At 43.5% G+C, this 23,990-nt stretch overlaps 1 protein-coding gene across 1 annotated transcript in view; it reads left to right on the top strand.

Moving 5' to 3' along the window:
• Positions 1-15,857, top strand: part of LOC129069137 (nuclear body protein SP140-like protein) — a 43,210-nt gene extending 27,353 nt beyond the window's left edge. Inside the window, exons 10-17 of the mRNA XM_054571660.1 lie at positions 5,510-5,614; positions 7,406-7,548; positions 8,686-8,733; positions 13,118-13,233; positions 13,914-14,022; positions 14,328-14,405; positions 14,629-14,760; positions 15,518-15,857. Coding sequence (XP_054427635.1) covers positions 5,510-5,614; positions 7,406-7,548; positions 8,686-8,733; positions 13,118-13,233; positions 13,914-14,022; positions 14,328-14,405; positions 14,629-14,760; positions 15,518-15,595 — 809 coding nt within the window. The 3' untranslated portion in view covers positions 15,596-15,857. The remainder of the gene's footprint in view (positions 1-5,509; positions 5,615-7,405; positions 7,549-8,685; positions 8,734-13,117; positions 13,234-13,913; positions 14,023-14,327; positions 14,406-14,628; positions 14,761-15,517) is intronic.
• Positions 15,858-23,990: the final 8,133 nt, after the last annotated feature.

Raw genomic sequence — 23,990 nt, 5'->3', positions numbered from 1 at the left:
AAAATAAAAAGTAATTAAAGTACAATAAATTTAAAGATTAATTTGGGTAGAATTGAAACATTTTCAAGGAGAATTACCTATGCATTTATTCAAGTTCCCTTTCTGTTCTTCAACAAAATTTTATGGTTTCCTTTATAGAGGAAACCATATGTATATGGTTATGTGCATGTCTTTCTTTTGTTGTCAGATTTGCTGAGATACAACTTATATGCAATAGAATTCATCACTTTAATAAATGTGGGTCATCATGTAAACAGCGCCATGATTATGACATGAAACATTGTCATCATCCACAAAAGTCCACCGGTGTCCCTTTTCACACCCTCTGGCTCTTGACAACAGTTGATCTATTTTTATCAATGTAGTTTTTTTCTGGAATTTCATATAAATGAGTTCATACAATATGTAGTTTATTTATGTATTTTCTTTTTCACTTAACGTAATACTTTTGAGACACATTGATATTGTTGTGTGCATCATTTACTCCATTTCTATTGCTGAGAACTATTTCATTGTATGACTATTCAGAAGATTGTTTACCCATTCATTTGTTCATAGGTATTGAACTACTTCCTGTCTAAAACTATTACAAAAAAGCTATAGGAACATATTCATACAAATATCTAGGTAAACATATTATTAACTTTTCTTGATAAATGCTAGGAGTTGAACTACTGGGGGATATGAACATAAGTACATGTTCGACACTTTGTGAATCTGCCAAAGTACTTTTCAAAATGATGCACCCTTTTACATTTACACTAAAAGTGTATAAAGTTCCAATTGCTCTGCATATTCACCAGTACTTGGTATTGTTATTTTTTTAATTTTAGCCACCCTTAATGTATCTGTAATGTTTTTCTTGTGGTTTTTATTTGCATTTCCCTACCAATTTATTGTGCTGAGTATCTTGTAATTTATTTGCCATCATCCACAGATCTCATTTGGTAAAGAGGCTGTTGAAATCTTTTATGCTTACTTAATTGGGTTATCTCTTAATTTTTGTTTTTAGGTGAAAGAGTTATTTATATATTCTGGATTCAAGTCCTTTGATGGTTGTCTTACAGTCTCTGGCTTACCTTTTCATTTTCTAGACACTCTGTTGAGGAACAAAATTTCCATCTTTAATGAAGTCTAATTTAACAGTCTTTTCTTTTATAATCTGTAATTTTTGGTTTCTACTTAAGAAATCTTTGCCTAACTCAAGATCCCATGTTTTCTTCAAGAAGTTTTATGGTTTAATGCTTTCATTTAGATCTGTGATCCAATTTAAGTTTTGCATACAACATTAGGTAAGAACTTTTCTTTGTATATGGTTATGAAATTGTCCCAGCATCATTTGTTGAAAAAACTATCCTTTCGACATTGAATTAATTGCTTCAACATCCTTTCTGAAAGTCAGTTGGCCATATGATTCTTGATGTATTTCTGTAATTCCTTGTCTGTTCTATTTATCTATATCTATCCTTACATCAGTACTACACAATCTTGATTACTATAGCTTTACAATTAGCCCGGAAATCAGATGCTAAGACTATAATTTTGTTTTTCTCTTTCCAAATACTTTTAGCCATGTAGGCCCTTTGTATTTGGAAGCTTCTTCAATCTTTCAGTTTAGCCACTTTGAAGATCATATGATTGTCCATGCTCTAGGCCATTCAAAAGAGAAATGATGAATAGCAAAAACTTCCTTCCCTCAGAGGTCTATCCTTTTGTGAGAAGCTTTCCTACATCTTACACATCAACAAATTTGCCCTCTGACCTGGAGGGCTACATGAACCGTGGCTCCTTTCCTCCCACTTCTGACTCATCAAATCTTAATCTGGTGGTCCTGTCAGCTATTAGTGAAGTTATGAACTATGGTATTTTTGTCTGGACTACGACATCTCCAAGAATGCAGACATTCTGTTAATAAATTAGGAATTAAAAACAAATACCTGGAACACAATATGAAGAATTGACTTCATTAGCTCTTAAAAATTTGTTGAAAGTTCCTTTGGAATCTAAGGTGATCAATATTTGGAAATGTGTTATATACAGTTTAAACTCTTTGTTGTCCTCTGGCTTCTCCCTGTATATACCTTTTTTTTTTTTTAATCAAAACCACTGTTTGAATCTACTGGTTCTACAGTAAATTATGTTGTATTTGATCCATCAGGTTCGTATATAGACATGTGTTAAATTTTCCAAATGATTGAGTTTTTGCCAATTCTTTCTCATTCTGGTTCTGTTGTTTTACTTTAAATACTTTGACACTCTTCATAGTCCTTATAACTTAAAAGGATTTGTTTCTTTATCGATAGAGTATCCTTCTTCATTCCTATTAATGCTTTTTGCATCCAGATCTCTTTTTCAGGGTGCTAATACTGTTACATTAACTTTTGTGTTTATTTTTTTACCCATTTTCATTAAACCATCCTATGCAGCTTTGTTTTATGCTTCTTATAGTGACACAGCTTTTTGTAATCTTCTCTGATAACCCTAGTATTTCAATAGTTAAGTTTTATTTGTTACTCTTACTATGATCCCTGATGTATATGAACGTATATATTCTTGTTAACCACACTTTCTCTGAGTTTCTGTGTCTCTTTCCTGCTTTCTGTTTGATTAAGAAAGAATTCTACATTCCATCCTTTTTTCTCTATTTGTGTTGAAATGGAAGATAAAATTTCTGTGATCGCTTTAACATACCCTAATCTCAAAAGATGTCAAGGATTTTACTGTGGATTACCTTAAATTAAATATCCCATCTCCATCATTAAGCTTTGCAGTTTAACATCTTGTTATTAGTTCTTTCATTACGAATTTTGAAACTGTTACCAATTTGCAGTCACTGTTTATATAAATGAATTTTTCATCATTTTATGCACTCATCCTTGTTTTCTTCTCCAGTTTAAACTTTGATCTACCTGAATAAAGTGTTGATTTTTTTAGTGAGGGTGTCTAAGTTGCAAATTTGCAAAGTGCAGTAGGTACAAATTGGCCTTTATTTTGAAACAATTTTTTATCAAGATTAAAAATTGTAGGTGAACATTTATTTTCCATTGTCTTCTACAATCTCCTGTGTAGCTAACATTCTCCTTGTATTATAACTCTCATTCTTTTTACTTAATAAGCTTTTTTTCTTGCCAAAATCTCTTTATCCAACTACTGAATTATGAAAATTTTTAAATTACTGAAAACTTGGGACATTTTATGTTAAACAGAGATTCATGATTAACATGCACTGTTCTTGCTCTATCGCATTTCTGTCCATCTGTCCATTTCCCTGTCCACCCACTAACCATCCTCAAGTCTGAAACATTTTAAAGTTGCAGACAAGAGTAGGCTTCCTTCAAACACTTCACATGGATATTATTAACTAGACTTCATTATTTGTATTTCTTCTCCTTTTCTTCTGAGATAAAATTTACAGTGAGATGTGCAAGTATTAACTATACCTTTCTTTCAGTTCTGACTAAATTATTCTCCTACAAAATCTAAATCTTTATAAAGAGACAGAATGTTACCATCACCCTAGAACTTAAGAAAATCTTCTCTGAGGAGAGGAGGGAGACTTTACTACCCTGGGATATTTCTAAGGTGGGGAATATTTTCTGTTTCATACTAGTCAGAGAACAAATTTGCCCTCTGACCTGGAGGGCTACATTAATCCTGGCTCCCAAAACTGTTTGCCGCTCACCCATCCTTGACAAGAGACTCTGGGCACGTGGCAAGCCTAGGACAATTGCCTCCCAACAAATTGGCCTCACACAGCGGGTCCTGGCAGTTTCCCCATGAGGACACCGGTCCACCAGCCACGATGATTAATGGGACCACCGGAGGTTAGGAACAAACTCGCTCAGTTGGTTTCCTTCGGTATTTAACAAATTTCCTAAATCAAAGTTGTTTTAAGTCTCCCATAATCACTCCTATGGTGCAAGTCACCATGTTTGCACGAGAGGCACGTGAAGGCCTGGCTTTCACGCAGGAGGTACAATCCCAAGGGCACGCAGGGCGACCCTGAAAGACAGGCACTTGCCGTTGCTGAGGTTCCTAAGGGGAACACAGCCGCCGGGGTAAGGTGGGCCCCTGGCCAGCTGGGATCCTTACAGCTCTCAGCTCTGTCAGTGCTGAAGGGGTTTGGAAGGAGGTGGGGACAGGAAGTCTCTCCAATCTGGCCTCTTTGTTCATAGTGTCCAGATGGCATTTGTCACCACTATGCCCCACCACTGAATGACTGAGAGTCAGTGTGGGGACATTGTCCAGAGTCACTCTGCATGGGGTGTCAGGTACTGGCACCAGCCCCTGTTTCCTCCTATCAGATGCTGAGTGGCCCTCAGCATCCATGTGGTGAAAGACCTGGACCAGGTGGTTGCCTTCTGGAAGGAGGACTCAGGGCAGCTCTGAGTGACAGATGTCATTAATGCCTCTCCACCTCCCATACCTCCTCGGTGTTTCCTCTTCAGGTGCCTGGATCTTTGCTCTTCCTTCACTGTCACGAAACCTGTGTGTGCCATTCCAGTGGCTGTAACTTCAGTTTCTTTACATAATCTCCTACTCGGACTTTTCATCCAGAAGATTCAGACATAAGCAGGGCAAAGGCTTTTTGAAAAACATATAACCATTATTAAATCTGAATTTTCTGGGCACTCTGATGACCGTACATTCAAGGAATTTTGGGGAAAGAACAAGGCATCATTCCCAGCAAGGGTCAGAACAGAATCCAGAATTTTCAGAACCGGTCTCTATAACGCCATGAATCCCCCTCCCCCTCAACTTTGGTCCTGATCTCAGTGCAGCAAGAAGCTGATCCCTCTCTGCCTTCAGTGGGGACAGCAGCCTTCCGTGCCCAAAGAGCCCTAACAGGGAAGTGTGTGGACAGGAGGAGATGCCACAAAGTTAGATGGTCAGGGCATTGAGTGTAGCTTCTGATATTCTGATAATATTGTCAGACAGCAAATGGTCCAGCGAGCCATGCAATTTGCAGATTGTTCTAGAGCTTCCTGAGCTTTGGAGGAAGCTGCTGTGGGGGAGGAATGAGGCAAAGCAGCGAACACAAGCAGCAGACACCGTGTCCATCAGGTCGGCCCATCGCTGTCCTCTCTGCCCCTGCGTCAGAGCTCACACAGGAAGAGGCCTGCACAGGCTGGACTTTGTCTGCAGCGACCTGAGAGCAGGGAAATAGCCCCGCTGCAGAGCCCCCTCCTACCAGGGCAGCAGCTGTGTGTGCCACTGTCACCTGAGAATCCGGGGGTGACCACATGGGGAGGGGGCTGAGACAGTCGTGTGGACGCCTGATGTCTCTGCTACAGCGTTCTGACTGGGGGGGTTTCAGAGGTGAAATCAGGGTAGGCATTCTGTGGTTATGTATCTAAAATGCCACTGAAAGCAAGACTCTGAAACTGCAGATTTGTGGAATAAAGTTCCCTAAGTACCCCCATGACTTTAGGGAAATGACCTCAACACAAGAGAAAGTTGTATGTGTGCCGTTGTGAAATGAGACAGAATGAAAAATCTTCTCTTTCAGAGTCAGGAAAGCACAAAGAAGATAATGTGAATATGGAGGCTGAAATACTTCCTGTGACCTGTGGGGAGCTGGAGGGGAGCTTAATTAAGAGAAAATTGGAACGAGGTAGGTTTCAAGGTTTACTTTAATTTGTAATACTTATGTAGAGGAATCACATGAAGTAGTGGAATTATCCATGTGAATTTCCCATCGTTCAAGGAGTTGAGGCCCCACTGTGTCTTGAAAGAAGAAGGAAAGGCAATCTAAGATGATATGTTTACACTTTAAACAATGGCGCATATTAAGTGCTCACTCCCACATGCAAGTGCCCATGAGGAAGCCCAAGGAATCAAAGAGAAGTGCAGGATCGTCCGTCTCTGGGTGGAAAATGCTGCACTTTTTACTTTGAACCAGATACAACAGGGAAGAGGCCCTCCGCCTGCAAGCTCGCCTCCTGTGTCCCCTCTGGATAATCACCGCCAGGACAGGGTGTCAGGTGTGGTCGGGAGATCACAGGGTTTAGAGTCAGAAACCCTGAGTCCCAGCCTCAGCCCTGCCCAGAGCGGCAGTGTGAAGGCTGGGACTTTCCCGAGCCTGAAAGTTCTCATCTGAGAAACGGGTGACAGGTACAAACATGCCTCCTGGTATGACTCAGAGTTACTTCATATAATGAATACAAAGTGTTTTGTGGTTTTAACATTATAAAGCTTTTTAATTATTATGTATATGATGAACTTTATATCAGATTTTTAATACGCCTATGAGAACATCCATATAAATAAATGTTTGCATCATAACTTTTATCAACAGCTTCACTGAAATATAACTCATGTATATACAATTCATATCTAGAGCATAGAATTCACTGTTTTCGTTTGTTTGTTCTGTTCATTCACAAGATTCTAAAACCATTGTCACCATCTAATGTTAGCACATCCTGTCCCCCGCTGAGGCAGAGCCCACGTCTGGTCTCTCCGCGGTCGATGCCCGTTCCCACCCCAGCCATCGCCCGCCCTGAGCAACCACCATGCTACTTTCTGATCTTTACATTGGCCTCTTCAACCATTTCACATCAATCGACTCCCGTAACATCTGCCTTTCTGTGACTGGTTCTTTCACTCAGCATGAAGTTTTCAAGGTTACATATTATACCTCATTCTTTTTTATTGCCACTTACTGTACTAGTTCTTGGTATGGATATGCAATATAGCATTTATCTATGAGTTTGATTTTCTCATTTTTTAGCTCTCATGAATAAGGCTATTTCGTGTAAAGTTTTTTTAATGAACATAGTTTTATAATTCTTTTGGTATATACTCTAGAGTGGAATTGCAGGATTATATGGTAATTCTATGTTTAACTTACAGAAGAAAAACCAAACTATTTTCCACGGTATTGCACCAGTTTATGTTCCCGCTGGCGTAAGCTGAGGGCTTCAATTTCTCTGCATTCTCACCAACACTGAGATTGTTTCTTTTATTATGACCGTCCTAGGGGTGTCGTGTAGTTTTGATTTCTTTTTCTCTAATGAATAATGTTGTTAAGTAATTGACTATCTTCTGTATATAAGTCCAATTTTCCACTTATTAATATTTCACAATTATCTTAACATCAGCCACCCATGATTTCAAGGATGGAAAAATATCGGCTCAATAGTGCCATTAAACTCAAAGAAAATTGCTTCGAGCCATTGTGAGTGGCAGAGCCCCCACATGAGACTTTATCCAAAGCAGGAAGTTTTTTAGAGGAGACTTGCAGGCTGGGTTGTGGGGCTCTGAAGCATACAAGGGGAGGCCAAACTCTCCGGCTGTTGATCAGGAACCCAGATTGGGTGGCAGCAGATCCAAAGTGGTGGGAGGCCACATCTGAGCTCTGAGGACAAGGAGGTGTCAGGACGAGCTTACCCCTGTCTTATAGGAGTCACAAGGAAGTGCATAAGAAGTAAAGATGGAAACTGGTTCACCCTCAGGGAATTTGAAGTCAGAGGAGGCTATGAAAAATCAAGTAACTGGAAGATCAGCCTGACCTGCGGTGGAAAAACCCTAAAACGGCTGATAGAGGTATTTCAGTGATGGGGCAGGAGGTGTGACTTTCCTTGCTGTGGTTGACAACGAGGTTACTCTTTGCTCACCCAGTATAGGCTGAGTTGTGGCTGGAGCCCTGAGACCCCTGACTCTAACCTTTTCCTGCTAAGAGGTGCCCCAGGCTCCTACCTCAGTACAAGGGAGCCCATCAATTTCTCAAAGGGGCTCTGTCGGGTGGATACAGGGCCTTGGGAAAAGGGAAAGGTCCTTCTGACTCAGGTACGCAGGCAACTTTAGGATCTGAAAAAAAGAAGACCATCTACAGTCAAACAAGAGGGCAGAAGGCACTCATGAAAAATGGTGTAAAAACCAGAACCATGATAAACGTCACTCCGTAGGTTGAGGTAGACGGACTGCCTGTGACACAGCATAATCCATCGATTGGGGTTGTTTGCAGAGGGATTTAAGGTGAAAGTAAGGAGTTTAAACTCATAACATAGACAGTGCAGAACCAGGGAGTCTCCTGGGGTGTGAAATGACATATTAAAACAGTATCTCACACCACATGGGGCCCTGAAATGACTTCACTGTCTTTCAGCCCAAGAAACGTGTAGTCAACCTGCAAGGCTCAGCTCCCCTGTCCCTCCTACCTGAATGTTCCCTGACTCACCTGGCTGGTCACCCCTTCCCTAGGCCCCCTGAACTCACTAGTAAGGCCCTTCTCACCCTGTTTAATCCTACCCTTCCATGCATTCACTTTGTCTCTCTAGACCCCTCTAGGGTTTGTCCTTCTTTGTGTGCCCAGCATTGTCCAGAGTGCCTGACCCTATGTAGGTGTGGGACCCGTGTGTGTCGGTGGAATAGCCCTGGTGTGAGGAGGCAGGTGTGCGTGGCACTGGTGGAATGGGGAGGGGGTGAGAGGTGCCAGACATTCTGAAGGAAAACCTCTCAAAAGTTAGGAAAAAGCACAGAGCAAGGAAAACTGTTCTGAAGATGATTTTCTAGGTACCCTTGAGGAATTCTCGAATAAGTTCAGGTGAGGAGAGGGAGATGGTTTCTCAGTGAGCTGGCAGTGTGATGTCCAAGAAGAAATATTTACAAGGAGGTCGCAATACCATACTCACAGTGCATAAATACAGGCTACCCATTTACTCAGATATTTTTATCTTTCAGGATGGAAAATTACCTATACCTCCAACAACATGTGGCAGGAACAAAAAGGTGAGTATTACTTTATATAGGTTCGTATTACATAACTGATTTTATATATACTGCATTTTTTTATGGTTTCTCTATCATGGTATTATCATTAAGTTTCCTCTTCTCCTCTCCTGTGCCTTTATTTTATTTTATTTTATTTTATTTTATTTTATTTTATTCACTTATTTTGCATGCCTTCAGGGTTGCTCCACTGAATATTAGGTTGCATGTAAGGTTATCTATGAATTGTAAACCATCTGAGACGGGGATGGTAAGGAGCCACCAAAAAAGACCTCATAGCTGAGTTTGAGCTATAGATGCAGATATTGTATGGATATCCAAGGTGTAAAAGCGAGCATGATTATGGGATACATAAAAGCATTTCTTAATAAGCTCCCATGGTCATGTTCAACTCAATCTCTGGTTTGTTTGGGTTGGTTTGTTTTTTTTTTTTTTATAAAGGTTACTATTTCCTAACTTCGATGAAATCTGATGAAGCAAAAGTTTGCTCCCCATCATCTGGATGAACCCGTCTAGTAGACAGTCTATCTTGGGACATATATGAAACCATATATTACTTCATGAGATATGAAACTAAGAGCATATTTCTTTTCTGATTTTTTTACATCCTCTTCTGTCCTTCAATAAAATATACACAGAGACATACAGAATTCTTTCTCAAGCAGAAATTACTGGCAAAATTTTCATGAGGATGGTACTGTTGGGGAGGGAGCTCTTGGGAGACGGATGTAGCCTACGTGTGGTGCTGACCTGGAAAATGGTTTACTTTGATGGCCCCCCATTCCCTCCACCTCAGGGCTGTGCAGGCCTCCTTTCCATCTGTGAAAGTGGTTTCTCCCTCTGTGGAGGAAGGCGGTGGGGGCAACAAACAAATATGTGCCGTGTAGATTGAGGCCAAAACGGTAGTGTTTTCAAGACTGGGTCTGAATGAGAACTTGAGAAGGAGGGGGAGGTCGGAGGGGCCGTTCTCACACACTTCAGGTAGAAATGGCCGCCCAGGACTTTCACAGAATTCTGCGTTAGGTGCACAGAGCTGGCCACCGGGACTTCATCTGACACTGGGAGTGTGAGGTCCAGGCCTTTACATTATCTGATGTTCTGGGTTTTATAAACAACCAGACACTGGGACATTTCACCCACTAGGTTTAGTGAAGAGAAATTACTGTTGGACTTACTCAGGGATTACTTTAAAAAGCTGTGTTTACTATTCTCCATGTGTCTAGAGTTACTTTGTCTGGGTTACCTGAAAGAACTACCAACTTCCAAACCACATGTTCTATCCTTATCTGTGGGTGCAACACTTTCCAGTGACAAGGTTCCATTTCCCATATATTTTGTGTTCTTTTTAATTGAGAACCAAAATGACCCAAAGTGGCAGAGCTCAGGACCCATTACTACCTTGGTGGGTCCTCTGTACCTCACAGAACTTCTCTTGTTGATGGAGCCCCTGGTTCCTGGAAACTTGAGTCTCACCCTTGGCACCACACAACAACTTCCTGTCTCCTGATGACAGCCACTATGCTTCCTGGTGACAGCTGCTGTCATATAATATGAAATACTCAGATGGAACACTTTTTTTTTTGTATACTAATATTTGCTAAAAAGGTAGCAAGTAATCTCTTTTCCTAAGTGAAATACTCATTTATTTACTCATTAAACATATAGTTATTGAGCGCATAAGACATGCTCAACGCCCATAAAGAAGGCTGAAGTACTATCCCTGAACTCAAAGATTGTTTCAACTTCATTGTCTACATGGAAGTATTATTGGGAGCAGGGGATTCTAGGGTACCCGAGAGGCAGACAGTGACATGACCATTTCTCAGGTCATTTTCCAGGGAATCACACTTGTCCATGACCTCTGTGCCCTGGGTGGAGATAAATCTGAGGCTGCCTGAAGAGAAAGAGGCCAAGTCATTCTACTGAACATTCACAAGCAATGCAAGTGCAGTGCACAGTGGTCAGTTCCTTCTGAAAAGTCAGCCCAGTGCCATCTTGGGATTTGGATGAATGGAGAGGGCAGTGACCTTCTGAAAGAAGAATTGGGGTATGGAGGACCTTGGGTTCATTTTATCATTAGGGCAGTGCCCCAGAAGAGCTGCAGGAGGTGGTGGAGTTCTCTGGGACATTTGCACGGTTCCTATACAACAGATGGCGACCCAGAGGGTTGTGTCATATGACCAGTAGCCAAGAGTCCATGGAGGGGAGGAGGCAACTGATCCACCAAGAGTGCCCTCAGTCCTGTTAATAATAATCATTCCTAGGGTAGATATTACAGGCATATCAACGTCTCATAATATCCTCATGTATTACTAACCACACTGGCTCAGGCCATTGGCCCGGGAGCAGATGCTGGGTTAGCACAGGGATGTGCACAAAGGCAGGAGATAGGCTGGACATCTAGGAGCTGGGGACATAGCAATGGAAGTGCAGCTTTGACAGTGCATTTGACCGTCTGGGCCCGACCAAATGGCCAAATGTAGAAACCTCAGGGATTCTGTCTAAGTGTTGGAGGAGGAGAAGGAGAAGGGGAGGAGATACGGCAGTGAGGCTGAGGGAGTAACCCCAGGGGAGACATGGCACAGACCACACGGGTTTGGAAAAAGCAGAAGGGGTCACAACAGAGGAAGGTGGATGCTGTCACCCCTGCCTCCTCCTGCTCCTCATGGCTCACTTCCCTCCCACCCAGCACCCATCAATGGGTGGGCCAGTCCCCATGCTAATCTCATTTGTGTCACTTCAGACGGTCACAGGAGGGGAGGAATTTCTCCGGCAGACCATGGGATAGACAGGATGTTTCCATCTGGGAGAGATCAGTCCCCAAGCAGTTCTCAAGCCATCTCAATTCTCTAACAAGGCAGAACCAGGGGAGCAACCAAGGGGAGATATAGGTCCTAAAATTCCCTCATTCATATGTAGTTGCTGATTTTCATTTTTTTAAAAAGTGGTTTTCTGTTTTAGTCACCTTTTCTAAATCCTATCGATAAGGGAGTGTTGTCCACTGGACAGTTTGGGGGATGGCAAGTTATGGCATCTGTCACTCAACAGATGGCTTGACAAGTGTTTATTAGTCACATACAACCCAAACTGAAAAAGGAGGGCAGAGCCCTGCCATGAAAGCCTCACCAAGGTAGCCCTCAGGAACCAACCAGGGGCTGGAAGGGTAGGTGTGAGTCCCTGGTTTCCTTGGGAGTTTGTGTCTGGCTTGTGTGCAAGACTCCATGGCTGACAGGGAACTGAAACCTGATGTTCCAGGATGGGCAGGGTTAGTGGTGGTCCTTTAACAAGGAGCTTTGTTTAGCTGTGGGACCTTAACCAGGGGAGCAGACTGGGGAGAGGAATGTCCGAGACCACCTCAATGTTATCAAATGTCACAACAGCACCTGACACTGAGCTTTCATATAAGTCCTTACACCACGTTTTCTTCATTAACAAAGGGCTCAGTCACAGGCCAGGTTTTTGTCATAAATTTATGTATTTGTATATTATACAGCATATCTTCATATCTGCTCTACAAACTTATTTGGGTTTAATGAGTAGGAATTTCACTATAAGAACTAACTGAAAATACTGTCAAATTTTATCTTCTCCAAATAAAATTAAATGTAATTAAAAGCTACATATTGAGACTGGTAATGATCCAGTTTCCGTTGATTGGGTTGGTGGGAGGGGCAGAGACCTTCCCATGCAACACAGCAAGTGCCGCACTCCTTGGCCACATGGAGGTGTAGGCTCCACACCTCGCAGGCGCAGCTGAGTCATGGGGCGCCTTCCTCAGGCTCCCAGAGCCAAAGAGCTCCATCCTCCCGGGCACCACCTGGCCGTCTGTGTCATGGTCTTTCCAACCTAAAAGCACTGTCACCATCCCAGGGGCCCTCCAGGCCCAGAATCCACAGTCCAGGATCCCTTATTATGTCCTTCAACTCATTGGGAACCTTCAGCCAAGAAAATACAATCAATGTTTTCTTAGAAGTTTGTTTCATCTTATTAATTTCCCAACACACCACATTTCCATGAGTCAAGTTAGTCTTTGTGGTGTAGACAAATGGACTTAACGCTTTTTTCAAACTTGTTCTATCTGCAAGGTAATAAGATGATTCAGATTCCCATGAAATCATCCTCTTGTTTTGCTGCCTGTCTTTCTGTGTTAGGATCTCTGGTTCTATAGGAAAAACTTCTCTGGTCTGGTCACACAGGCCAGTCCTCCTGAACTTCTCTGCAGACCAGGGATCCTTCCTCTGCAACCTGCACCCCAAGCTGCCCCTTCACAGCTCAGGGGAAACACACACGAGCCCCTGCAGGTCGCCAAAGGCCGAGGGTCCCAGATTCCCACCGCGCTGGTCAGCAGGGGCCCGTGGGGATGTGGACATTGTTTACCTTCCAGGGAGGAAACCCAAACAAATGCAAGATCTGCCAGGATGGAGGGAAGCTCTTCTGCTGTGAAAAATGTTGGGACTTCTTTCATGAGAACTGTCACCTCCCACCGGTGGACACTAAGAGGTTTGTGAGAGGCAGCCCCATCTGCTTTAGGTCCCCTCCCCCTGCCAGGCTCACTCCCCCTGTGGGGTTCCTCCTTGTGACCTGATGGGGACAGAGCGGGGCCGGAGGGTCAGCAGGATGGTCCCGGGAGCTGCTGAGTGACACAGGCAGCAGGAAGGGAATGTCCTCATCTCTCCTCAGGAGACCGAGGCCTGTGGCTGGGTCCTTGGCCTTCATATTGCTGCCGTCCTTTCCAGAACTTTCCCAGCACAGACTCCTGTTCACAGAAATGGAAATGCCAGCCTTTTGTGTTCTATGCTTATTCAGAAAAAGCAGGAAACATGGATAGGTTCCCTCATTTTAACATACTCTCAGAAAGCTAATAAAGGCCAGAAGTCCTCATGGTTTAAGATCCAGTCTCCGGCACTCAGGCCTGGTGGGCAGGGCTCCTTGGGCTCCCAACAGCCCAGACAGGGAGAGGAGAGCCCACCTCCCACCCTGACACCACCCTCCACCCACACCCTCTGTGGCTACCCTCTGTGGGAGGAAAGTCATCACATGAGAAACTTGGAGACCCTGGGAGGTGTCCCCTTCGTCCCCAGGCTGTGCCATCAGCCATTCCTGAAAGGAGGACAGTGGCAGTTATAGTGACAGTGGCTGTTTCTGGGCTTTTCCCTGCTCACTCGTATCTGACCTCTCAGGAGCAGTTGGATATGTACCTTCTGCACAATAGAAAATTCTTCAAGAAGTCAGCAGCGTTACAAGGAATCTGAGGTCCAGGAGAGGGAGATGGGTCCTGAGGAGAAGTTGGTGAGTTGGATTCAAACCCCAAGTCTTTTCCTTTCTGCTCACATGTGAGAAGTCAGTCAGTCACAAGGCAAGGGGGAAGGTGCCACACAGTGCCTGTTCCTCGGACCACACCTCAGCCACGCTGAAAACTCACCAGAACCTGTTCACAGTGAAATGAAAACTCAGTCGTTACATGTTAGTGCCCTAGCGCACTATCAGTTTGGGGAAAGTTCCAGAAGACTGGTATGGGCAAGGGTGTGTCTGGGCATGACTCTGGGCTCATTCTCTCCAAGCTGTTTTTCATACACAGCCTCTTTCTTTTGCAGAAATGTGAGTTCCTCCTCCTAAACATCTATGACCCTTTAGAGAGTGACGTTTTCCTGAAAATCCCACATGAAAATTATGTGAGTAACAACAGTAAAGCATGCTGACAGTCCTCCATGATGCTACCTGACCTTGACATGGGCTCTTCTGGGATTTGTGGTCTGGAGCCCCCGGGAGGGAGAGCACGGGCTGCCTTTATCTGCACCTTGGATTTCTGCTGGTTTGATGGGAATCCGCAGAAGGCAGCCATTGCACTGTGTCAGCAACTCTCCTATTGATTCCTATTGATATATTTTTCACAAGGTTGAAAAGGCTTCTCAATGCCTAGAGAGACTTAGGATGTTGGACAAAATCAAGAAGCGTCTGAATGAGGGAGGCTACACCAAGGTGAAAGGTTTTGTGCAGGACACGGACCTCTTCTTTCAGGACCCCAAGGTAAGTGGGTCTCCCTGCTTCCATTTCATTTTCTTTCTCTGAGTCACTCTGCCCTCATTTCCGGGTGCTGGGAAATGTTAGTTTCCCTCATCTTTTATGATGTGCCTGTACAAGCAAGGGTTCAAGAAGTGAGTGACTTTTAAAATTCAGAATTTAAGCTCCCCAGATTGAGTAACGAGTCAGGAGCTGTCCCTGCAGCCCAACTTAGAAACCTGAGAGCTCGTTCTTCTCCTCAAAGGTGACAGGTGCCCACTGAAAACAGTCGCATCTTCTGGGCTCCAACCCAGGAGAAGAGTGCATCCTAAAGTTGTGTCGTTCTTGTCTCTCCCCAAATACACTTAGTCAGACCTCTCAGAAATCCCAAACTACAGAGAATGGGCCATATAGGTAACAGGGGTCACCCAAGGGGAATAGAAGTGACAACGTAAAAGGAACGTCCCTAGTGGTACTTAGACATCTGTGATATTTGATTTCTACTAAGATCTTAGCTTACTTTTCTAATTCTCAGTAAAAGAAACAAGCCAAACCTAAAGAGTAAGAGTCCTCAGGTGTAGTAGTCCTTTCCCATTTCTGTCTAGTCAACAAAAAGTAATCACGCTCTTAAAAAACAAAAGTTACTCTTAGCCGCCTGTGTTTTTAAACTTAAACTGATTAATGTAACGTGGGTGTTTAAGACAACAATCATGATCATTTCAATGGCATGGCATCTAATGACAGTGATAATGAGTATCGTTATCTTTGTTTCTTTCTTTTTCAGTTCCACAACTCAGAACTAATAAAGGAAGGATTTGATAAGAATTTCAAAGCAGTCTTTGCTATTCAAGAAACAAATTAGAACAGGTCACCGGTGTAGTGGATGCTGTTGGTACCCTGAAAAGTCCCACTTTCAGGCAGATTTCTTATCCCCCTCCTGCTGTGAGGGTTTGCTGCCGGTGCCACCTCTCTCAAATGTATTGCTTTGGGCCAAATGGAGCCAGAGTCACCTGAACATTACATCTTTTTAGCCTGGGTTTGGAATTCCAGCCCCAACACTGAACCAACCATGTGCCGCAATTCATGTTCCCGTGCTCCCCAGGGAATCAGGCTAGCGCTATTGTCCAGCTATGAGCACATCCTTGCTTGGCTTTCCCCTCCATGGTACCTTGCTTCCCTTACCCTCCTCCTCCTCAGAGAATTCTCACAATAAATCACTTACTTAAGAGGCTTTATCTCAGGCTTTATTTTTAGGGAATCCAGCACATAATTGTCATAGCAAGCCAGCCCTAAGCATAGAGTTCTGAGTTGGATCATTGTCTAGCCAGATGATCACGAGCAAAATATTGACAGTACCTGGGATGCTAATAAAGTACAGTTGCAAAAACATTCACCTGAATGAGATATAGGGGAAGGGGTATACCACCTGATACAATTGTCTAGCATTCACAAAGGAGAAAATAGTAAGGATAAAAACTGTGTATTTAGGTGGCTATATCTAAGCTCACTAATGTGTTAAAAAGTACATGACAGTCATAAGTATGTTAATTACCAACTGCACGTGGAAGGCAACAGTAAGGAAGGCCTGGTACAGCCCCCAATTTTAAGAACAGCAGAAATTCAGAGAAGGCTGGATCTAAGCTCAGAGTGGCCTCTTGAGTCTAAGACAAGACCCTGATAAAGAACTAACCTTCTCACCAGGGGTGTCCAGCCTGTGGCCCACAGGCCGCATGCAGCCCAGGATGGCTGTGAGTACAGCCCAACACAAAATTGTAAATTTACTTAAAATATTATGAGATTTTTTTTGTGATAAGAAAAAAAGAAAGAAAGAAAGAAGCCCTGAAATTCTGGTCACTATCATTTTTTTTCTTTATTTCCATGTCTCTGGTTCTATTTTACTCATTTGTTTGTTTTGTTCATTAATTTCCACTTACAGGTGAGATCATATGGTATTTGTTTTTTGCCACCTGGCTTATTTTACTTAGCATAATACTCTACAGTTCCTTCCATGTGTCATGAAGCGTGGGAGTTCCTCCTTTCTCTCGGCTGCATATTATTCCATTGTGTAAATGTACTAGCTTTTTGATCCACTCATTTACTGATAGGCACTTAGGCTGTTTCCAGCACTTGGCTATTGTAAATAATGCTGCTATGAACATAGGGATGCATAAGTTCTTTTGACTTACTGTTTCAGGTTCTTAGGCTATAATCCCAGCAGTATGATCACCGGATCAAAAGGCAATTCTATTTTTAGTTTTTTGAGGAAATTTCATACTGTTTTCCACAGTGGTCGCACCAGTCTGCATTCCCGCCAACAGTGCACTAGGGTTCTCTTTTCTCCACATCCTCACCAGCACTTGTTGTTTGTTGATTTGTCTATGTTGGCTATTCCGACTGGTGTAAAATGGTGTCTCATTGTGGTTTTAATTTTCATCTCTCTGATGGCTAGTGATGCTGAGCATCCTTTCATGTATATCTGGGCTCTCTGTATGTCCTCCTTGGAGAAGTGTCTGTTCAGCTCCTTTGCCCATTTTTTAATTGGGTTTTTTCTTTCCCTGGTGTTGAGTTGTGGGAATTCTTTATATATTTTGGAGATCAAACCCTTGTCAGAGGTATCATTGGCAAATATGTTTTCCCATACTGTTGGTTCCATTTTCACTTTGCTGATGTTTTCTTTAGCCATGCAGAAGCTTTTTAATTTGATGTACTCCTATTTGTTTATTCTTTCCTTTATATCTCTTGCCCTAGGAGATATTTCAGCAAAATATTGCAGCATGGAATATCTGAAACTTTACTGCCTATGTTTTCCTCTAGGACCTTTATGGTGTCATGACTTATATTTAAATCTTGTCCATCTTGAGTTTATTCTAGTATATGGGGTAAGTTGGTGGTCTAGTTTCATTTTTTTTGCATGTAGCTGTCTAGATCTCCCAACACCATATACTGAAGAGGCTATTTTCACTCCATTTTATGCTCCTTCCCCCTATTTCAAATATTAGTTGACCATAGAGACATGGGTTTACTTCTGGACTCTCTATTCTGTTCCGTTGATCTCATTAAGCATCCTTATAACCAATGTTTTGAACTCTGCATCTGATAGATTGCTTATCTCCATTTTGTTTAGTTCTTTTTATGGACTTTCGATCTGTTCTTCCATTTGGTCCATGTTTCCTTGTCTTTTCATTTTGGCAGTCTCCCTGTGTTTGTTTCTATGTATTAGGTAGAGCTGATTTGACTTGTGTCTTGGTAGTGTGGCCTAATGTAGTAGGTGTCCTGTAGGGTCTGGTGGCACAGCCTCCCCTATCACCCAAGCTGGGTACTTGAGGTACACCCTCTGTGTGGGCTGAGTATACCTTCCTCTTGTAGTTGAGACTTGATAGCTGCTGGCATGTTAATGGGAGGGATTTACCTAGGCCAGTCAGTTGCAAGGTCTGACTTGACCACTGATCACCAGCTTCCCCCCTCTGTAGAGTATCAGCTATGCATGGACAGGGTGGTGGTGCTCCAACATCACCTGTAGCTGTCCACTAGGTGCGCAGTCTCTGGGGTTTCCCAGGTGGTGCCAGCCAAATTCAGCCCCCTCCCAGATTTTGCCCAGGGCCACCCTGGCTTAGCTATAAAGCAATCTGAAATGGCTGCTACTTGTGCTGGGCTTGGAGATTCCCAGGTGAAGACAAGTGGTGAATCTGGGCTGGCTGCTGCTAGTGCCAGGCCTGGAGCCCCTTAACAAGAGTATGGGGGATGAGGATGACTGGTGTCTTTCAAGCTGCTCCCCCAGCGCTAGAGCTCAGATGGAGAGAGACTGAGTAAGTTCGTGTGTGGTTTCCTTAAGAGGAACTGCTTGGGGCTGCAGAAGTGTCTTCCACCAACTCAATTCTGGTTTTTGCAACCAGAAGTTATGGGGACATATCTTCCTGGCACTAGAACCCTGGGCTGGGTGGCCAGGTATGGTATGGGTTTGGGACTCCTCGCTCCCAAGATATTGCTTCCAAATTTTTACCCACCACGTGAGGATATGGCACCAGCCCATTCCATGTCTCTACCCCTCCTACCAGTCCAGATGGATATGGTTTCTTTAATTCTGTAGTTTTCACAAATCCATTTAACTCCATTTCTGACAGTTCTGAATGTTGGTTGTTCTGTATTTTAGTTGTAATTTTGATGTGGTTGTGTGAGGAGGTGCGCCATGTCTGCCTGCACCACCATCTTGACCAGAAGACTACATTTTCTTTATGCAATCAAATTTAAGTTATCAGTTTAAAATAAAAATTATAATGGTAAGATATTTTAGGTAAGCATCATGCTATCCACAAAAGAAAAACTTGTGATACAAACACAAAAGGGTATGATGAAGGAGGCAAAGCAATCTGGCACAAATTATGAAATCACAAAGGATGGCAGTGAAGGGGCCAAACTTTAACACTAGGTCAAGCCTGGGCCGAAACAAGAAACTAGAACAAACAATACCCCAAGATGAAGGGAAGAATTAGAGCCCCCCCTTAGTAACAAGATAGGACAACGGCTGAGCCTTGACTCAGACAAATAGCCCATAAAAGCAGGGTCAGAGCTGAGGATAAGGGAGAAACAAATATCAAGAAAAACATATCAGGGTGCAGCCCCCATGCAGCTGGGCCAGAGTCGACAAGAATGAGGAGGAGGCATAGGGCGAGGGTTGAGCCTTGCCTCAGATACACATCCTGACCAGAGAAAGAGTAGGGGGCCCAGTAACAGCCTTGAACCTAATCAGCAAAAAAAAAAAGAAGAAAAGAAAGAAGCTGCCTATTGCTAACTGCCACTTCTCGCCCTTGTATCTTGCTTGCTTGCTCTGCTTATAAAAACCCGTGTACCCTTACAGCGGTGCGCCTTTTTCCTTTCGAGGGAAAGGTGGCCCCTGCGCAGGTAAAACTTGGCCAAATAATAAAGAGTGTGTGATCAAACTCTAATTTCTGAGCTCATACTTGTGGGGATCGTAACAGCAGTAAGGAAGAAAGTGAGGAACAAAACATGTACAAAACAGTAAGAAAAGAATTAATAATGGTGGATATAATAATAGTGACAGGGGGGATAATATTTATACCCCCTGTCAACAATGGCTAGATCACTTAGACAGAGAATTAATAAGAAAGTAGCAGATATGAACAACACTATCGCCCAAATGAACCTAACAGACATATACAGGAGATTTCACTTAACAATAACAGAATACAAATTTTTCTCAAGCACTCACAAACATTTTTCTGGGATAAATTACATGTTAGGTAACAAACAAGCGTCAACACATCCAAAAAGATAAAAATTATATAGTGTCTTTTCCAACCACAATGTTATAAAACTAGAAATCATTAACAAGAAGAAAGCTGAAAAATTCACAAATACATTGAAATGCAATCCCTATCACGAGTCCAATGGACATTTTTACTGAAATAAATAAATAAATAAATCCTAAAATTCCTATGAAAACACAAAGGATCCTGATAGTCAAAAGAATCCTTAGAATGACAAGCAATTATGCTGGGTGAAATAAGTCAGTTGGTAAAAGACAAATACCATGTGGTCTCACCTATAAGTGGAATCTATTCAACAAAATAAACGAAAGACCAAAATAAACCACAGGCATGGAAACATGGAGCAGACTGAAAGTGACCAGAGGGGATGGGGGAAGAGGACAATGGTGGAAAGAAGGGGAAGGGACTAGACAAAGAACAGGTGTGAATGACCCACAGACATGGACAACAGAGTGGGAACTGACTGTGGGAGCGGGGGGGTAGGGGTGGGATGGGTGGATTGGGGTAAAGGGGGAAAAACTGAGACAACTGTAATAGAATAAACATGATTTTTTAAAAAAAGAAAAAGAAAACCAAGCAACATGTAGTCATCACATTTCCCAATTCTAACTACGTTACAAATCTTTAGTAATCAAAATGGTATAGTACTGGTATAAAAACAATGCACAGACAAATGCGAAAGAATCAAGAGTCCAGAACTAAATCCATTTATATGGAGTTAACTAGTATTTGACAAGGGAGCCAGAATACTCAGTGGAGAAAGAACAATCTGTTCAATAAATGATGTTGGGAAAAGTAGATAGTCATATGAAAAAAGAACGAAACTGGACCGTATCTTACACTACTAACAAAAATTAACTTAAAATGGATTAAAAACTTAAATGTAATACCCGAAATCATAAAACTCCTAGAACACAAAGGGAAAAAGTTTCTGACATTGCCCTTGACAACGGTTTTATATATGTGGCACCAAAAACACAAGCAACAGAAGTAAAAATAAACAATTGGGACAGCATCACACTAAAAAAACTTCTGCACAAAAATAAAAAAAAATCAACAAATTGAAAAGGTAATCTATTAAATGGGAGAAAATCCTTGCAGACCAAGTTGTTACTGAAGAAGCGCTTTCCAACTGTTTTTTTTTAACTATTTAACAAACTTCACTAAAGATTCCAACTGCCCGAAGAGAGGCTGGCTGGCCCAGCTTGCTGAACGGCCAGCATCTGGACTAACAGCCCCCCACTCCTGCACGCAAAGTAGATGAGCAGTCCACCCATAGAAAGCAGGGTCTTTGGAATAGGGGGAAGTTGGCCGGAGGGCCAGGGAAACCATGACTAACAGGTGACACCCACCTAGAGGACCCCAGAGGAGGGCCCTGCTGGCTAACAGGAGGACTGGGACAGTCCCAGGCCAGTCAGAGGGGCCGATGAGCCGGAGGCTTTTTTAATGGAGCAGGTTGACTGTGGTCCCTTGCCCTGTGCTGTGGAGGTAAATGCTGAGGTGGTCACCATGCTAGAAGGCGGAGTGTCCACCGCTGCCACTGGAGAGACAAGAACAAGCAGGCCACTAAGTTGTCATAGCTGCCTGTCCCATTTTCCTAGTCTCAGATGTGGGCTCTTTGCTGAGATGCTGGGAGCTCAGCGGTGGTCATACCTGGGGGAGTGTGGCTGCAGGGGGACCTGGAGCCCCCGAGGCCCTGGGGCTCTCGGTAACCACCCGTCACGGAACCTCCCAGAGGGGCTCCTCTGGGCGTCAGCACACACCTGCTCTGCTTGTGGGAGAGAAGCACTTTATGTCTGAGAGGAGGAGACCTGATATCCTCCAATGGTCTCTGTGTAAACTGGGTGGGAGATGTCCCTGTGAGGCTTCACAAGGGCCCACGTCAGAGCTCAGGGGCTGAGCTCCGTGTCTGTGTTTCCTAATAGGCCAAACTGTCCCTTGTACACACACAGTTGGGTGTTTTCCTTCCCGATTTACATGCGCAGGGAGAGAGAGCAGAAGGAGGCAGAGAGAAGGCTGTGGCCTGAAACCCCCGGAAAGAGATGGCTGCGTAAATAAATCCTTCAAACAAAAAACAAATTTGATAACCCTTATTCAATCTCTCCCTTTAGCAAAGAACACACATTCTTAGGCTTCACGGCAACAACTTATATGTGTCATCATTATGGATGGTTTGTAAAGTATTAACTCCAACAGAAATTCTAGAATAAACCCTGTTTTTTTCTCCAGGCATATTATTTGCTCTGTTATTTCATTTATAAACAAGGCGTGTGTCCGCGCTCCCATGAGCACAGAAGCACAAAGCGTATCTAGCCTGGCTGCATGTTCCCTAACAAATACGTGCCCCTGACGCTCTGCACGGCAGCATCTCTCCTCTGTGGTGGGCAGGGGCTCAGGGCGCTGGACCCCTGGGGTCTCCAGCAGCCAGACCAGGGCTGGGTCAGGGAGCGGGCAGAGCTGGTCTGCCACTTACAAATGAGGACAGAGAGAGTTCTGCTTCTGATCCATAGCAGTGCGCCCCTACCCAACCAGCCTCTTGCAGCAAACAGCGAGAAACTCTGGACAAAATTCAAAGAACAGCAGCCTGAGACTTCCGTGAAGTGAACAAAACATGGGGGAAGCAGCCAGAGCGAAATGTTTTCTGTTTATTATCGCCTGGCTCTGAGAGGTTGGCATGGGGTGCCTAAAGTTTGGTGGAAAGCCCACCTTCTCTCTGATTAGAAGAGCCGGGGAAGAAGCTGAGAGCACCAGGCTTCTGGGGAGTAGGGAAAATCCTAAATAGAGAAAGCCACAGAGAGAAACCCCAAATTCTGTGCATAAACCCCTTCCAAGTCTCTGGCACGTGCCTGGGACTAACTGAGGTGAGTGTAAACTGAGATGGAGCCGCAGGGGAGATGGTGTGAAATTTGAGATGAGCCGTGTAAACAATGACCTGATTCTGTTCAGGTTCTTGTAAGAGTCCTCAATTAGCTGCGTAGTAAGTAAATACAGTTCCAGCCTGGACACAGCGGTTCTTGTGTATTGGTTGAATATGATTCAAATCCATTTGTTTATTACTGAAGTGAAGTTGTTTTGATCCACTTGTTTATGACAAAGACCAAAAAAAGTTGCTTTGCTATAAGAACAAAGTCAGTCATGCCAGGATGTCGTCATTCCACATCCATCATCATTGATAGGCAGCGAGCAGCCCGGGAGCTGAGGGTCCCCTCTGAGGACGTCTCAGTCAGAACACGTGGGAAGGCAACTCCGGCAAGGGCACATGGAGACTATCAGGACTGAGAGCTGTGGGGACTATTTAAGGACTATTTGAAAAGACTTTCGGTTCAGATGGTGCAACTCTTCACTTCCCTAAAAACCCCCTCAAAACCTTTGGGGCACTCACTCTGCATACCTGGCAGACAGTGGTGATATGCAGAACAGAGGCCCCATGACAGGGATCAGTCCGCCTACCGACACCGGCATCTTTGTTCCCCAGCAAAGTATTTTAGCAACCGGGGACTTTTTCTTTTGTGCCGGCAGCTAAACATCAGCAATTCAGTTAGAGGCCAACTCGCCTGAGTACCTCCCGGTGTAAAAAGGCATGCTTCATATTAAATCGGAACTTTACTCCTTCATCTCCCCCTGCCTGGAACAAGAGCAGGGTTAATCTGTCATTTATTTGGAGCATGTTGTTTCTTTATTTTGCTTTTTAAGAGGTAGTATCCTGTATGCTATTGGCTTGTGAGATTCCCGCAGGAAACCTGTGTTAAATAAGTTGCTGGCAAAGACACACTCAGCCTGAGGATAATTTCTGCTGCTTCCCCAAAACAAAACAGCACAACAATAAAGTAGGGGCTCTGCAGAACAGTGTAGTTCATCAGAAACTTGTCAGACCTCCAGCTAGCATTTCTGCTCAGCTCTGCTGGCCTGGAGTTTTTCATCTGACGTGAATCCACTTGTTCCTAAATTCCATCAAAACTAGATTTTCTGGCC

This window comes from Pteronotus mesoamericanus, unplaced genomic scaffold, assembly GCF_021234165.1.
Source record: "Pteronotus mesoamericanus isolate MK-2021 breed Mesoamerican mustached bat unplaced genomic scaffold, CSHL_Meso_final contig_1018, whole genome shotgun sequence".
Taxonomy (NCBI): domain Eukaryota; kingdom Metazoa; phylum Chordata; class Mammalia; order Chiroptera; family Mormoopidae; genus Pteronotus; species Pteronotus mesoamericanus.
The sequence above is the reverse complement of the archived record's forward strand: the minus strand, read 5'-3'. Positions and strand labels throughout refer to the sequence as shown.